The 16,535-nt window shown below is 36.2% G+C and overlaps 1 protein-coding gene across 9 annotated transcripts in view; it reads left to right on the top strand.

The window, feature by feature from the left end:
- The window catches only part of VPS13B (vacuolar protein sorting 13 homolog B), a 460,401-nt gene that overhangs the window by 293,219 nt on the left and 150,647 nt on the right, over nt 1–16,535 (top strand). For all 9 annotated transcript variants that reach the window (XM_062570474.1, XM_062570471.1, XM_062570467.1 and 6 more), the window contains 3 exons: nt 1,749–1,952; nt 10,743–10,869; nt 12,493–12,636. In XM_062570474.1, the coding sequence (XP_062426458.1) occupies nt 1,749–1,952; nt 10,743–10,869; nt 12,493–12,636 (475 nt within the window). The remainder of the gene's footprint in view (nt 1–1,748; nt 1,953–10,742; nt 10,870–12,492; nt 12,637–16,535) is intronic.

The following is a 16,535-nucleotide window of genomic DNA, read 5'->3' as shown; positions in this document are numbered from 1 at the left end:
TAGGAAAACATGTTTAATTTTGAAATACCACCACTAACACAGCAGATTTTCACTGCATTTCTGCTAAGCATTTAAGAGTTACAGGGCTACTGAACGATGCAGGTTTGGCTCAGTTGGTTTAGCTCAGTCGGTTAGAGCGTGGTGCTGCTAATGCCAAGGTGGTGGGCTCAATCCCCGTATGGGGCTATGCTGAGGTTGGACCAGATGACCTCCAGAGGGCCCTTCCAACCTTCCATTCCATGGTGCCATCGCGCTGCCTCGACGGCAGTGCGCTGCTCGCAACTGTTTGCTTTCCTGTCATTTGCCTGACTCTGTGGGTTGACAAGATTGTTTAATTGGTAAATTAGTGACATTAGCGGTGGGAGCGCTCCGTCAGGGACAGCCGCAGCGGCATCAGGAGTTCTCAACTCTGAGCCAGGCCTCAGGGATCTGTGCCGTGATGCATCTGAATTGCGGCAGCGCTGCGATTGCGCTTGGAAATAGTTTGCCTACCGTTAGCAGTGCATGCATCATGGGTTGGCATGTGCTGCCTTAATCTTTATTTATTTTTAGATCATTCACATCAACAATGAAATACTCTGCACAGTTCTCAAGTTCTCTATGGAGACAGTGCTTACATACCAAATAGTGCCTGTGATCTGAGACACCAACCTGGAATGGAACAGTAGGTTGTGTGGCAGATGCCACACAAGGAAGAAGCTAAAGCTTAACTCAGTGATGTATAAAATCATGAGAAACACACTACACTTTGCATGATCACAGATACAAAGCAAAAATTTTGAATAGTATCCTCTTGCCTCCTTTTTTTTGGTTTGTTCAGAAAGCAGTAATAAGTTCCATTGCACATTTTTATTATATCATCAAATGAGCAGTGCATACAAAACTACATTATTCCCAGTGTAGAAAGGACAAGATCGTTTCTTAGAAGATTTCCTAGTGCTCATTAGCAGAAGGCAAATGCTATTATAAGACTTCTCTGATGCTGTTCACATACTGACTGATCTTAGCACGCTCTGATCATCTGACTGCTCTTGAATATTTTTTTGTACTTGGGTGTGACTGTATAGAAATATACTGCAAAATGTAATGCAGCAGAATTTGGCAGACTCCACGTATGATGTGATTCACTTAAAAATGCTTTTTTTTCTTACTAGTCAAAATAATTTTAATGGGAAAGCACCATACAAATACTATGTGTTAAAAAGATTTGCTTGTTTTTTCTATCATCTTGCAGGCTTTTTAATTTTTATTATTTCAGTTAAATTTGAACAGTTGAAAATTATCTTACATTAAGCTTGTTTGTAATACTGATATGTAGCTGTTCTTTTGAGGACTTGAATCTGGCATCTTTTGTCTTTTCAACAGATACATGAGTTAGGTCTGTTTGCCTTCCCCCACCTCCACCAGGCTGCTCACGTGGACGTGATTGAACGTGCACTGAAGTCAGTGGGTAGATCTCATACCAACTTGGGCAGATCAGGCTACATTTTCAAATACATCTGTTCTTATGTCTCATATTGGAATACATAGGAGCAAGGCACTTGGACATAAAATAATACTTGCATATAGTTAGGCAAAATTGATACCTCAATTTTCTCTGTAGCAAAATTCACTTAATCAAATCAGCTGTCAGATTTGACTTTCATTGCTCATTGCACTGTGCAATGTCATAGCTGATTTTACTGTGAAATATAGTTTATCCTGAATTGCACTTTTTTTTTTTTTTTTTTTTTTTTTTGTCACAACAGGAGAGCACTGAATTTAGGGATACTTCGAGACCCTGGATCAGAGGTTGAAGACAGACAATATCAAATAGATCTTCAATCTATAAACATTGGTACTGCTCATTGGAATCAGTTGAAACCAGAGAAGGAGAATGGAAAAGGAGGGGTGTTGACAGAGAGCGAGAGAAATTCTCAAAATCCAGCACTTGAATGGAACATGGCCAGTAGGTAGGAATTTTTTTAACCTATTCTCTTTTGGAATTGAGTACCACAAACATTACAGATATCACTTGCAGTATGTCTGAATAAAGTAATTCTGTATTGTTTTTACATTGCAAGCACATTTCTGTAGAGTAGAGTTTTGGATTATACATTTGAAATGCTCATTACTATTGTTGTTACACTGTAATTACTGTATAGTTATTATATGTCTCTGTTTCCATTGCAAACTCTTTTCTGAGTGGCTTGCTGTATGTCCATAAGAATAACTCCACGACTGAGACTTGGCATTCAGCTTCTCAGTCTATAAGCTATGGAGGGTTTGGTTTGGTTTGCTTTGCTTTTGTTTTGTTTTGTTTTTAACTTCCTTTGTTTGTATTTTTACAAAGTTTGAATAAAACCAGTTTAGACATTTCTAAGTTAGAGGCGGATAAAGTAGAACATTTTCTATTGGTTCTGAACTGTTTTTTGCACTTCTGTAACTAAAAACAGATGAATTTTTAAAATGATACATTTCAACTGAGTCTTCCTTATTGTATACTGTAAGATACACACACCAAAAACCCTTCCAGTTAAACAAGGTTGAAAGAAGCATACATACATTTGCTTTTTATTTCAAATTTTAGAATTTTAAATTATAAAACAGTAATGAACATTTTTATTAATTTGAGAAAATTTGATTCCAGTTTTAGAGGCTTTTTTATACTCTAAAAATTCATACAAGTGCTCTAAAACTTAATTTTTATCATTTGGATAGCAGTCAGATTTCTCTTTTCAGACTGATGGAGAATAAGGTTTGATACCCAAGAGCAAGCCTAGAAAGCTCATTTTGAGGTTTTAGAAGCAGTATTAGGGGAAGCCTGTGGCCCCTTCTTCTTCTTCTTTTTTTTTTCAATTTAAAAGTCCTTCATATTTAGCTTGTGCAAAAACTATCCTATCCAATTTATATAGAACTTTATACACAATTTTATGGGTCCCAAGATAAAGATTCTTAGCTGGATAATGGCACAGGTTCCTAGACATTACGTACAAAAAAGAAGGAATCAGAAGAAAGACGAAAATTGAATTATTGCTGATTTAATTTTCAAAAAAAGGGAGACCTGAGGGATCTGAGAGGTTTTCCTGAAAGTGCAACCTGTATGTAGCAAAAGAAGCTACATGAGGATGGCATACAGACTGCAATGCATAAGTGATGAATTGAGGAATGACCAGGGGAGCAAATAAGCTCACTCTGGAGGAGTGCATGCAGGAAAAGGATATGATCAAGAATAAATTGCATCTTATCGTTAAAAAGATAAAGGACAGGAAAAGCAGGAGATCTAACCAAGTAATGATAAAGTAGGAAGGAGTGGCTGGAGTACAAGTAGAAATTTAGTTAAATCCAGTGATAGTATCTGCTCTTCTTTTATAAGATCCTGTAGTTCTTTCCTGTCAGTTAACGTTTATTTATTTTATTTATTTATTTATTTTACTAATACAATTCCATGAAGGATTTTTCTTACTCTTGAAAAAAAAATTTGTGTGATCTAGTTGGGTCTAGATGTTGGGCAAGCTGCCCTTAAAGTTCTGTCTCATATAACAATATGCCACTGGCACTTTTTGAAAGATAAGATGACATTAATCTCCAAAGGAGTTTTGGCCAATTTACAAGTTAAGCTAACTTTAGAAAACCAGCCACTGAGGAATTGGCTTTTCTTTCCCTTCCTGTTGGCGATCAGAATCAGTGCTGTCAGCAGGCTTTGGTCCAAGCTTTATGGTTATAGATTTTGATAGGAAATTTGGTGAGATTTCTGAAAAGCTATTAAGATAAGAATAAGGGAAGCAGCTGTTAGAAGAAATCTGAGGGTTGGGGGTCTTTTGGGTATAATTGCTTGGACATTTTTTTTTTCCACAGAGTTCTTTTATGTTTTTATTAGAATATATTTGACTAACAAATGTGTCTGTTTTGAAATTACTTTTGAGTGAATACTTTACTTTTTAATTTAGATCAGAGGTGATCCACACCCATTAGTGATGTATTAGTGATGTGCAATAATGTGTCATAATTCCAGACAGAATTTGTTTAAGGAGAAAGCTAGTGTAAGTGTGTTCTTGTTGGTTTGGCTTAAAATTTTACTCATTTACTACAGGATTTGTTTCCAGGATGTTTGCATTTTTGCTTTTGAGTTGGCAGTCAGTTTTGCTGCATCTGGGTTATTTTATGACCTGTGGAAGTGGTGTGCTGAGAACTGGAAGAACCTGTACTGATGTCTGCCATCCGTTGGAATTACTTCCAGCATGCTCCAACAGGGTGGCTGCATGGTGTTTTACATGGTGCTTAGTGTTTTCAGGGTTGAATTTATCTTAAGATTTACTGAAACTCCTATGGAAGCTTTATTCTTTGACCTACTTGTCATACTGTTTTCTTTTTTAATTCTTTAAGTTTCATTGATATGTTTAACCTGGAACATAATGAATGATTTTTATTGAGTTATTTTAGGGTTAGTTTCATTGTTTGGTTTGAATATACTTCTGTTTGTTTTTACTTATCATTTAGACCCAGTGTTATGGTTTATTAGGTTAACTGGGTTATAAGATTCTTTTTTCAGATCCATTTCTGTCTCTTACTGACTTCTTTTTTTAATGCTTAGTTGATGTGTGACGCAGTTTATAATCCAGTCTATATCTGTATACTCCACACAGGGTTACTTTACAGAGGACTTAGGCAAAGATACCAACCTTTCATTTTCTATTCCCATTTCTAAAAGTATTACTGTAAATATGTTTTAAGAAATAAATAATTATAAAAATTCTAAAATAGATTATATTGTAATTTAGTCTTCTGGGCTGAAATCTGTTCTTGATTTAAAAATTTGAATCAGAACCAAATCATTCTAAATATAAAATGTATGGATATAATACAAATAAACATTTGAGAGCTTTTGACGTAATTTATCATTTAAACGCTGTAATGTTTACACAAAAAGTAAATCCTTCAGATTTTCCCACCACTTTCTCTGGAGTTCAATATTTCTAGTATTTAAAGTCTCATGATTGTGATTTTTTTTTTTAACATTTACATCTTAGTTTGGCAAAAAGAAATCTTTCTTTAAGACTAACCAGTTAAACATTTCAAGCTGTTTAGTGCAGAAGTCTCCCACAATGGCTATTCTGAAGTGCTAGTGTAATACCTCCTGTGCTGCTGGAGGTCACCCGAAGAAGGATGGGGGAACTGGAGCATTAAGGTAGGGCAGGTGCCTCTCTCTTTGGACAGAAATAACTGTCCAAATACTGTGCTATACTGAGGATCAGGGATCATAACTCTTCCCATTATGAAATATTTATTCTTCACTGTAGAAGTTATAAAAAGCTCCCTAATGGTGTAATATATAAAAAGAAAACTGGAAACAGTCAGACAGTTCTAACAAGGTTATGTACAAATGAAACCTGTCCACATTTATACCCTTTACCAAACAGCATGTGGGGAACTGGGAGTACTTAACCAAAGAAGTTTTCTTGATTGAAAACTGCTTTTTCAGCTTGCAGATCTCCTCCTCCCTCTCCCTCCTCTCAATGGAAAAAACAACAGCCCTGAAGGAAATAAAGAAATATATCCTCTCTTGAGGCCTCGCCCCCGTCCCTGTGCAATCCTTCTACAGCTCCCAGGAGCAACTTCTGCTTCCTGCAGCCTGAATAAACTCTGTTAAAAAAAAAAAAAAAAAAAAAAAATTAATCCTCTGTTTGCTAATGAATTGAGTGTGGCAATATACTGCATTACAGTTTTGTCCTTGGCATACCACCATCTGGAACAGCTCTCGCCGACTCTCATTGAGTATGTCAGGGAGCCAGTGATCTGTTGTACAAAACTGAACGAAATACCACTCTTGCTTTGCAAGGATCTTCCAAAAGATTTCCTGCAGACTTTTCATTGAACAGTTTTAATTTTCTTGCTCTTCTGGACAGTTGGAATACAGCTTGTACATTTATTAATACATATGTAGGGCAATAAGGGCATACTATGTGAATGTTTTGGAATAAAATAAAATACATTTGCATTCAGTCCTGTATTTCAGTTGTTGAATTTATGGTACCTTAAGTCATGCCTGTATTCGTACAAGCCTTACTCTATTCGTATAAGGCCTTACTCCAATAAACTGGAAGTAAGTTATTTTCTTTATTAATTCACAGCATAGAAATGTTGCAAAGCATTGTTAATAAGACGAAAATTAATTTTACTGAGGCATAATTGTTTAACAATGATCATCTTGCATGACCAAGTGATATATATTTGTTCAGTGTTGAATTTTGGTAGTTAGATCTCAAAATGGTTTTATGCTGCTTCGCTCTCCCGTGACATACGTTTGCAAAACCTTAGTGAGGTGAAAGGATGTGAACTGTTCTGCCCACTGTAAGGTGGGGAACTGAGGCACAGCAAAGCTCGTTTCCCCAGATTTCATTAGTAGTTACATATCCCAATAGGTTTATGGATCAGGGCTTAATTGGGTCACATAGGACGCTTACCAGAGAGAAGTCATTCAGAAGTCCTAAGTTGCCACATTACCTAATGTAACATCCATGGTTCTGCATGTCTCACATATACAAAGCGTAGGTGATTATGTGGTGTAGTCTATACTAATACTTGATTTTTCATGATCAAGTCACAGCATTTCAAGTGAGGATTCATCTCTCTGTAGATGCTAAAGTTAGGTGGCATACACGAGCTTTTGGGGGGTCATCCATGTATTGAATGTATATGAGTTTCATTCTGACCTGTATTTTATTTAGGTATAGAAAAATTCGAACTCCAGAGTCAGTAGGGTATCATAACAAAAACTTGATAATTAAGGCAAACATTTTCAAAGTTTCACATTGAGGTTATGTTCAGCTCTTTCTGGACTGGTTTGTTTGTTTGTTTGTTTGTTTGTTTCCACATAAATATGGAAAAAATTCCATATTTATGTCCAAGAAGGCCAACATACTGCCGTTTGTACGCATTTTCATGGCTTATCCCATCTCACATCATTACACCTTCTTGATTAGTGCAACATCATCTCTTTGGCAGTTTTTCTTCTCATATGAATTCAAGATTCTTCTGAGTGAATGTAATCAAATGCTGATGATTTGATGTGATCAAACATTGTTACTTTGATTGCAAATCGTATTCTTTGTTTTTCTCTCTCTCTCTCTCTCTCTCCTCCCTGCAATGTTTTCTGTCATATTAATCATTAGATACGCTTTTGTTTTTAAGGTACATCCGGGCTTCTGTGTCCCTCCATTTCCCCATATGTGTCGTCTTTCCTTTTCTTTGATACACCTACACGCACTGTTCATCAAACCTTTTCATGCCAGTTAGCAGGCTGCCACATTTAATTTTCAAAAAACCACGCTTTGCTCACTCCCAGGTTATCCTACATGCTTTAAAGGCATTTCCTGTGAATATTCACAAAGTTCTTGCAATGTCTTCTTCCAAAGCCTTCCAAAAAATTCGTTTATATTATGCTTTAATGCAAAAACTCTTCAGACAGCTTTCAGGTTGCCACTGTACTGCTATCACTACCTACGGTGTTGTTATTTTTCCCTTTTACTTCCCTGCCTGCTGGTCTGTTTTCCCCTATTGCTAAACTGTATTTTTTGAGGACAGAGGACATTTTTGTTCTGTGCTTTTACAATACCTCGCACTGTGGCTCCGTGGTCTGTAACCAGAGTTCATGTTATTCTTCGGATATAGCTCAAATTCAGCACGAAGTAAAAGGCACCTAGAAGCCTTACCACAACTGTTTTGTTGCCTTGTTGCTTTGCGTTAGCATATGGTCTTTCAAATGCGCTCTACTTTTAAGTTTACATGATCAACTGCTTTCACATCTCTGAAAGTACTAGCTTTTCCTTTTCTTCAAGACAAATATATAACAGATGCATAAATGAACCATGGAATGAATGCGCTGCAGACATAGAGCCATCATTACGCTCTTCACAATCAAGTTTTTTCATAAGCTCATGTGGTGTACACCTGTGTTAAGTTAACGGTGCACTTAGGTGCAGTGTGGAAGATTTAATAATTCAAAGTGGAATTTGTTGCTTTGTTCCTTTTGTGCGCTTTCTCATATCCTCTCCCCTTATTATTTACTACACTCTGTTTGCCTTCTGTTTGTACTTACAGTTATTTTGTTAATACTTGATTTGGCTGAACTTCACATTCACCAACTAGAAATGCAGAAACCATTAAGTGGGGTAGGACAGGGCTACCATATAAGGATGATGAAAAAAAAGAGAAAAAAAGAAAAGCAATCAATCTATATTACCAAATAGTCCTTTAAAATGCAATGTGCTGGATACCTACTAAAATAATATTTGAAAATTAAGAAATGGAAATATTTAGGAGCTGAAAATTAATTTGAACAAAGAGCCAGTTGTAGGTTTTCTGTTCATCAAATAACCTGTTTTTATAGTTCTGTTTCATATATTAAAATCATGCTTACTAGAAGATTTTTGCCCCTTCTAGTGGAAGTTATCTAACACACAACTGTGTGCTCTTTCAAAGAGTTGTTCCACTACTTAGCTCTTTCATTTTCCTCAAAAACAAAGGCTTTTCTTTCTCATCCTATTGTAAAGGGGAAATAGGAATCTGAAAAAAAAAAAAAAACAAAACATCTGGTTTATATTTAAAACTAAGGTGATGGCAGGGGAGAAGCATTTGCAGAACTGGCAAAATCTAAGGCCAGTTTCTCAGTTGAAACACACTGATCAATAGCTGATCTGCCTTCCAATTTTGATGTCTAATTAGACTAATCTTGCTTCAAAAACCATTTTTGCAGACCAGCAGAGCTACAGCTGGCCAAAATATTGGAGCTTTTTCTGTCAGATGCTTATTTTCTCACAGTTCGCCGATCAATTTGCCCTTAAGTACTATACACAACCTACTTGGCAGTGATTGTGGAGGTCATTTGAAGCAAAGTTTGTTACACCTGTGCTCAGTAAATACTAGCTCTGTGCTTCGCAGCATCTGTTAGTTAAACTCTGTATAAAGCAAAAGTTGTCCTAAATAAACTTCAGTGCCTTCGGACCTACCCACATCTGTTCCCTTATAGTTTGCTGTACTTTCTACATGTTTTGAAGACACTTCAGTTAATTGTTAGTAAGATTTGAAACATCAGTACCAGAGTAGTCTAAGCAGTGAACTCTCATCTATGGACTTTGGTCCTACTACAAGTGTATTTAAGCCATAGTCAGGAAACATTGTTATCTATTTAATTTCTTTTCTGTCTAACTCTTGGCCTATAAACCATCAGCACCTGAGACGGAATCCATTGAATGGATTCAACTGAATCCATTTCGAAACTGCTACCTACACCTGAATGTATGTGTTTAACTCTGTTCTTAATTTAAAGATTAAATCACCTATTTTGCATGCAATTAGAAGATTTCTGCATAGATAGTCATCTGACCATATTGTTTTATGACACTGACATGAATAACCATAGCTGATGGCAAGGATTAATTGCATTACTATATAGCTTGTGTATCTGGCTCACATCTACAGAGCCATTATTACTGGAGATAGTGAAATTAAAGCTAATGTATGTATACCTAACTGTCATGCAGATATATCTCAATAATTCTGCATAGATATGTTCCTTTTTCCCTGGCAGCATAGTTCGGTCTTTTACATTGTAATAGGTGTTTGCATCATTTGTGTATAACTTTAACTTTCATTGTTTTGCAGTTGATACTTTCTTATAGCTTACCTAAGACTAATAACTTTTTGGTGATTTTAGAGTTGTCTGTGTTGGAATGCAGGAAATCATCATACCTGTAAATGATGATACATAGATACAATTATTGAAAATCTCTCTTAAAGGAAGGAGTCTTGAAGAAGTTTGAACTGTATCCTCTTTGGGGTCTGAGCACCATCTTGATCTCATTGCATTTTTTTTTCTTCCCCTGATCAGAAGGTCTCAGATGGGATTCTGTGGCAATAGTTTATTTAACCTGACCCACAAGATCCTGGCTAGTTGGAATGTATTGTCATAAGCTATTAGTGGTCCGTACATAACAGTGTTGTGGCTCTAGGCTTAGTATTTGGTTAAAGTAAAAAAAACACAGCTGAAAAACAAATGTAATTATCAAGTTTAATGGCACAAATGTTCTTAGCAAGAAAATCTTGATATTTAGCTGAAAAGGTACCAACTAAGAAAAACCAGTAACAGGAGCAGTGGAAGAAAGCTGACAGCTCTCCATTTTTAGGGCAATTTTAACTTTGAACAACAATTATAAAAAAATTAATATGTGATTGCGAGAGTTATGTAGGGTTAGCTAGTTAAATTTTTCATATCTTTGATCTTGTGTTATTTTTGTTATTGTAAGCAGTAATGGTAATTTTTTCCCTATAAGGTTTTAATGCACAAATTCAGGTATTATGTATGATGGTTATTTATAAAGTAAAGAGCATCCCCTAGCACATTTGAAAAATACTGATTATTAAGCTTTTATCTTTATTTAAAGAATTTTGTATAGTTTAGTTAAACAACAGAAAAACAAAGCCAATTGCAGCAATTATCTGACTGCCTATAACTTGAAGAGTCAAATATTTAGATATATTTTGTCTTTATTTCATGTCATGAAATAAAGATGCATTCTGCCTTCAGGACTGGCATTAATGTGATCTATAATGATGATACTTAATTTTTATTGAGGTAGCAACCTAAAAGCCAAACTGGTATTTAAGCCTTATTGTGCTGTGTGTTGTGTGTATGGAAGAATGTGAAAAGTTTTGATCCCTGGACAATTTATAATGTGATTTAATCTATCTTTTTTTTTTCCTAGCATAAGGCGGCATCAGGAAAGGAGAGCAATTTTAACTCCGATTTTAACAGATTTCACAGTTCGAATAACTGCAGCTCCTGCAATTATTTTCACAAAAATTGATGCGCCAGAGAATTTGCACCCAGAGGTTAGTACAAAATGTGAACAGAAATAGCAGAACTTTTATGGGTAATCATAATATTTTCAAGTACAGAAATCATCCACTATCAAAAAAAAATTTTAATCGATACCTGAAATGTGCTTTCTCTGCCAGATAAAATTTATGTATAGCACTTGATATTAAAGGCAACCTGTCCAGAGGTAGATAAGCCTGTCTACAAATCAGTAAGTGGGAATCCTTTAATGGTTTCCAGCAATATTTTTAAAAGTTTTGTGATTAAAAGGTGTTGAGAAGAGGTGCTATGATAGGACATTACAAAACATTGTATTCGCAAGCTTCTCATAAACAAACCTGAAAATGTGAGCTACATGCTGCTTGTAAGAATCAAGTTGGGTTGCATTCTTGTAGCCAAATTTTCAGGCCACAGACTTCCACAAAGCATCCACTACTCGACCAGCAATATGGGTACTTCAAGGTATTCCATATTTAACAATCACTTTTAACAGACTGTGATCAGCTTGTTAATGGTTCGTGTATCAAACTTGTTACACACAAAAACTGACTCACTTTTTGGCATTATTTCATAGGTGGGAATTTAAAACATTATATAGGGGAGATGCTAGTCAGCTTTCGTAAGCTCACAGGAATTATTCCTCATAACAACTACCTCCTTGAATGAGCAAAACCGAGACAGGATATTTACACGTTCTGCAATAGGTGCACATTGTTGGAAAAATAGTAGATAATAAGTATATAAAGAAAATTTGACAACTTTGTTGTATATATAGCTATCACAAATACAGATGAAAAAGTTTTTAATGTAAAAAAAAAACACACAGAAAGCTTCAAGGGTGGCTAGGATGCATGGAAATGATTCAGTAAAAAAGTCCCTGAAATCATACTAATGTTCAGGAATTAAAGTATTTTTACTTCTTAAATTCTTCTTCTTATCTGTTCTCTGCATGACAGTCACTAAAGAAAGGAGAAGCCTACTATAGATTACCAAGAACCTGAACATAATGCACATAGTTTTCATGTGAAGGGGCAGTACTTCTACTTATTAAGCAAGTCTTCTGTATTGTTTCTGTTTTTCATCTCTTTATTGCTTGCCAGCAGTGGTCAAGAGCTTTTCTTGTGCTAGATAACACCAATAAAACAGTGATTATCCAGCTAGCTCTGCCAAGGTATTAACAATGGTTTACAGGCAAAGAGAAATCAATTAGGTTGGTTATCAGTGAGTTCCAGCACATGATTTCATTATAAATCAAGTAGAGCTTATGTTCCAAAAAACTGCATCCTTTTTTGGAAGGGAAGGAGATTTGTACTCATTGCCAAGAAAATAAGAAACCAAAATCTGACAGTCCACTATTTGATACTATCAAGAGACAGAAACAAGACCTCACACATTAAATGGTTTACTTACAAAATTTGTCTGAACGGTTACACACACTGTGGAAAGCAAAGCAAAGAATAAGCCACATCCTCATTTAGAAGCCTGATACACCACTGTCTCCTAAAAAGCTATAATTAATACTTTTTACCTATCTTGAAGCACTGACTAAAGCAGAAAATCAAAATATGGTTATACAAGGACTGAAAATTATTTGCCTAGTAGCTGCTGTCTAGTATTTTCCCTTATTTTCTCCACAGGAGATTTTAGTGTGTGGTCATTCTTTGGAGGTAAATGTGACAACAAATCTGGATTTCTTCCTCAGTGTGGCTCAAGTACAACTTCTTCAACAGCTAGTACAAGCCAATATGGTTGGACTTGAACCTGCTAGTAGCACCGCTGAGGTAGGTTATTTTCTAGGTTGTTTTCCCTGGTTTGCAGTTAATTTTTCTTTAAAACAGTGTAGCTGGGATCAGTGTTTGTCTCATCTTCAGTAATAGACAGTGATTTAAGTAAATTACATATATGTATTAATAGTCTGTATTTGGTCAGATTGTTAGAACAACCTCTGAATGCATTTTCAATTGGGGGAGTGTTATTTTAGTAAAAATATTATTCAGTAAATAGACGGAGGTGATTCTGCAACATCTTATGCATGAGGAAAATTAACTGATGAAAATAATGAGGGTAAGAAGGAAATCAATTTTGAAGTAGATTTTGAGGGGTTTTTTGGTATTTAATTTCAACTTCTATTGAAGCTTGGTCATCTTCTCATCAGTTTACATGTGTATACGCCATGTTGTACATGTTACTTAAACCAATGAACTACGAAATGTTCTCTATGCCTGGTAATGAATCCTTACATTGGCTGTCTTCAGTTAGATCACTAGGATTCAGTCCACCTCTGAATCCTCTTCTACCTCTTCATTAAGAGTAATGATAGTACACATATGAGGTATTTCATCTTTTGAACTGTTAATTTCTCCTTTTTTTCTGGAGCCCTGTAGCATTCAGTAATCATCTGAGGATTTGTAGGATTTGTAATTCTTCTTTAGTTCTTAGAGTTAATACATCAGTTTACATGGAAAGCCAGCTACTGATTGTGACAGAATTGTCATCTTCTAGGCTGATGCAAAAAATATGGGAGAAGAGACAGTGAGAGCTTTGTGCTAAGCAAAAAGTAGCTATTTCATGTGCTCTATACCGGGGATCTAGTCAAGCTGACAATATCTTTTAAAGACATTTTATTAATGAGCCAATTAATATGAGCCAAGGTTCCACTGGATGGCTGCTGTTTACGTTAAGAAATTTTCACTGTCTCTCTCTCTTTTAACTCTCTTCCTAACTGTTTTTATTATTTGTCAACTCTTCCTTTCCAAAAATCTATCTGATGGGAGAGCTGGAGAATCAACTTCTTCCTTGCCTGCCCACATATGGATTCAGTGTGCATTGGGGCTGCGCAGAGGTGGGAAAATGCTCTAGAGCAGCCAAGTCTACTTCTGTTTCTCCCTTCTCACCCTGTCAGAACCCCAGTGCTTGTTTATATTCTGCTAATCAAGGCATCACACTATCCTCTTCTTTTTCATCCCATCCCAAAAACAGGGAGAGAGAAAGGGCATTGTTTCATTACCATGTTGAAAGATGTTGTAAAGAAATGCAGTGTTATCTTTCTCTTCCTTGGATACTTTGCAGACACAGGGCCTCTTTTGGATAGGCATTGAATGAGCATTATAAATAAATATATGTGGGAATATCTTCAATAAATAATTTGCAGAGCACTTTTCCAATTGTCAGTGGAATGGATAGAATCACAGGAGTTGAAAAGATGCCCAGAGTTTTAATTTTGAATTGGTGCTGGGCAGAAGTACTGCACTACTAATGTGGACTGTACGAACTTAAGAGCAAATTAATAGATCATTTCAGAAAACATTTTCTTGACTATATCTTGAGATACCTATTTGTTCTTCGTTAATATCTCCCTTGCGTTCCTGAGGTCTTCTGTAATGAGTAATGGGAATAGTTCTGATTTGTATTAGTGTTGTCCTTGTTTGTAATTAGTTGTAAAGCTATAGCTTGATTCACTATACTGAAAATATAAAATCCAGTATTTTATTTTGTTATTCCTTTTTTTTTTTTTTTTTTTTTTTTAATGTTCTGCAGTCTGGTATGCTTATATGAAGTCACCCCACCCTCTAGTAGATACACATTTATTGTTATCCTCATGTTCCTCAGATTGTATGCTGCTATTTTCATTTCAATTAATCAAGTCTGGAGCCTGCATATGACTATACATATGTCACCCTTGCTAATTACTTCATTGCAAATATCAAAATAATTTAGTTTGGAAAAGACCTCTGGAGGTCATTTAGTCCATTCTACTTCTCAAAGCAAGACTAACGTCAAACTCAAATCAGGCTTCTGAGGACATCATCCAGTCAAATTTTTAATATCTCTGAGGATAGAGGTTCTGCTCCCTCTCCAGGCAGTTCTCCAGTGCAAAACCATCCTCACTCTGACTTTTTTTTTATTTATATCCAGTCAGAATTTTACTTGATCCAACTTTTAACCATTGCTTCTCAACATTTCATTGTGCATCTCCAAGAAAAGTCCCACTTTATCTTCTCTATAGTGCTGCTTTAGGTAAGTTTAAACTGCAGTTTGATTCCCTACCATCATCCTTAGCCTTCTCTTCTCCAGATTGAATAAACTCAGCACACTCACCCTGTCCTCATATATCCTGTGTTTTAGGCCCCTCACACACTTGATGCTCTCTGAGAATCTTCAAGTGACCTCCACTATTTGATGCTTGATCCCTCTGCTCAATTGAGTTCATCAATCTCTTCTACTAGGAAGCTCAAAGCTAGAAATAGTACCCCAGGTGTGGCCTTGCAAGTTCCTAATTTAAGGGAATAATCTCATCTTCTGACCCATTGGTTACGCTGTTGTTCATGCAGCCCAGGAAGTGGTTAATCTTCATCACCATAGGGGCACACTGCTGTCACATGATCAACTTGTCCACCAGGTCTCCTGAGTTCTTTTCTTGAAAGCTGCTCTATAGCAGTTGGTCTCCATCCTGTATTGTTGTTTGAGATTGTTCCATCTCTGGTACGAGAGTTTGCACTTACCTTTGAACTTCATGAGGTTTCTGTCAATTCATTCCTTTCTTTTGTCAATATCCCTCTGAATGGCAGCCCTACCTCTCACTACTCCCCCTAATCTGCTGTCACTTATGAACTTCCTTTGGGGACATTCTGTCCCATTGGCAAGGCCATTAATTAAGACATCACATGGCATCAAACCTTGAGGAATATTGCTTATAACCAGAGGTCAGCTAGAATTTGGACCATTGACCATTACTCTCTGATTTTGTTGGTGATTTTCACCTTTGGATGTGTCCTATGTGATCCCATAGACTAGTACATGACTTTGGATATTTTAACAGAAAAATTGAGCTGAAATTGTTCATCCTCTGAAGACTTTACTAAATTATTTCATCTTAACTAGATTGTCATATAGGTTATAGTGGTATACAGAACCTGTGCTGTGGATTTCCAGCTAGCGTGTTCCTGTTGCATTTGCATTCAACACAGCCTTATGCAGCAAGGCTATTCATAGAAAATAACTTTATGATGTTTTTTCCCACAGTGCCAATTTCCTTTGCAGAGTTAGAGCTCCTGAAGCTCTAACTTGAGTACTTAAGGATTTTCACGAGTATTTTTATTAAATGCTCAGCAGAAGAGTAAGTACCAACACAAGAAACACAAGGAAAAAAAAAAAAAGGATGGAGAAACCTCTTTCCATGTACTCCTATTTGAAGAAAAAACAATCCAGCATCTAGAGCAAAAGGACTCATTGTTCAGACTTGGTGAAAAGGTTTAGAGGAATGTAAGGTCTGGAGCAACTTCTGATCACCAGAGTGGGAAGACAAAAAGAAATTTAGGAAGCAACTCAGATTATGAATGCAATTTTGTATGCTAGTTACTTAAGACAATGACTGTCTTTGCCTTCCTTTAGGTACTCCTGTAATTACTAATTATGATAATAGTCTAGATTGTGCATCTTTCTTGAGGGCAGGAAGAGTGATGCATTGCCCCTTCATTGTGTTTGTTTCCTTTTAGTGTCTATGCAAACACAATTGTGCACATGTATATGGTTATGCACACATTTCATTGGTATCATTGATTTGCTTTTAGCACAAAAAGTTTAATGTAGGATAAAATCATAGAATAATTTACCTGGGAAGGGACCTTCAGAGTTCATACAATCCAATCACTGCTCAAAGCAGGCCTAATTAGACCAGGTT

Source organism: Rhea pennata, chromosome 2 (assembly GCF_028389875.1).
Source record: "Rhea pennata isolate bPtePen1 chromosome 2, bPtePen1.pri, whole genome shotgun sequence".
Taxonomy (NCBI): domain Eukaryota; kingdom Metazoa; phylum Chordata; class Aves; order Rheiformes; family Rheidae; genus Rhea; species Rhea pennata.
This window is presented reverse-complemented; position numbering and strand designations above follow the sequence as displayed.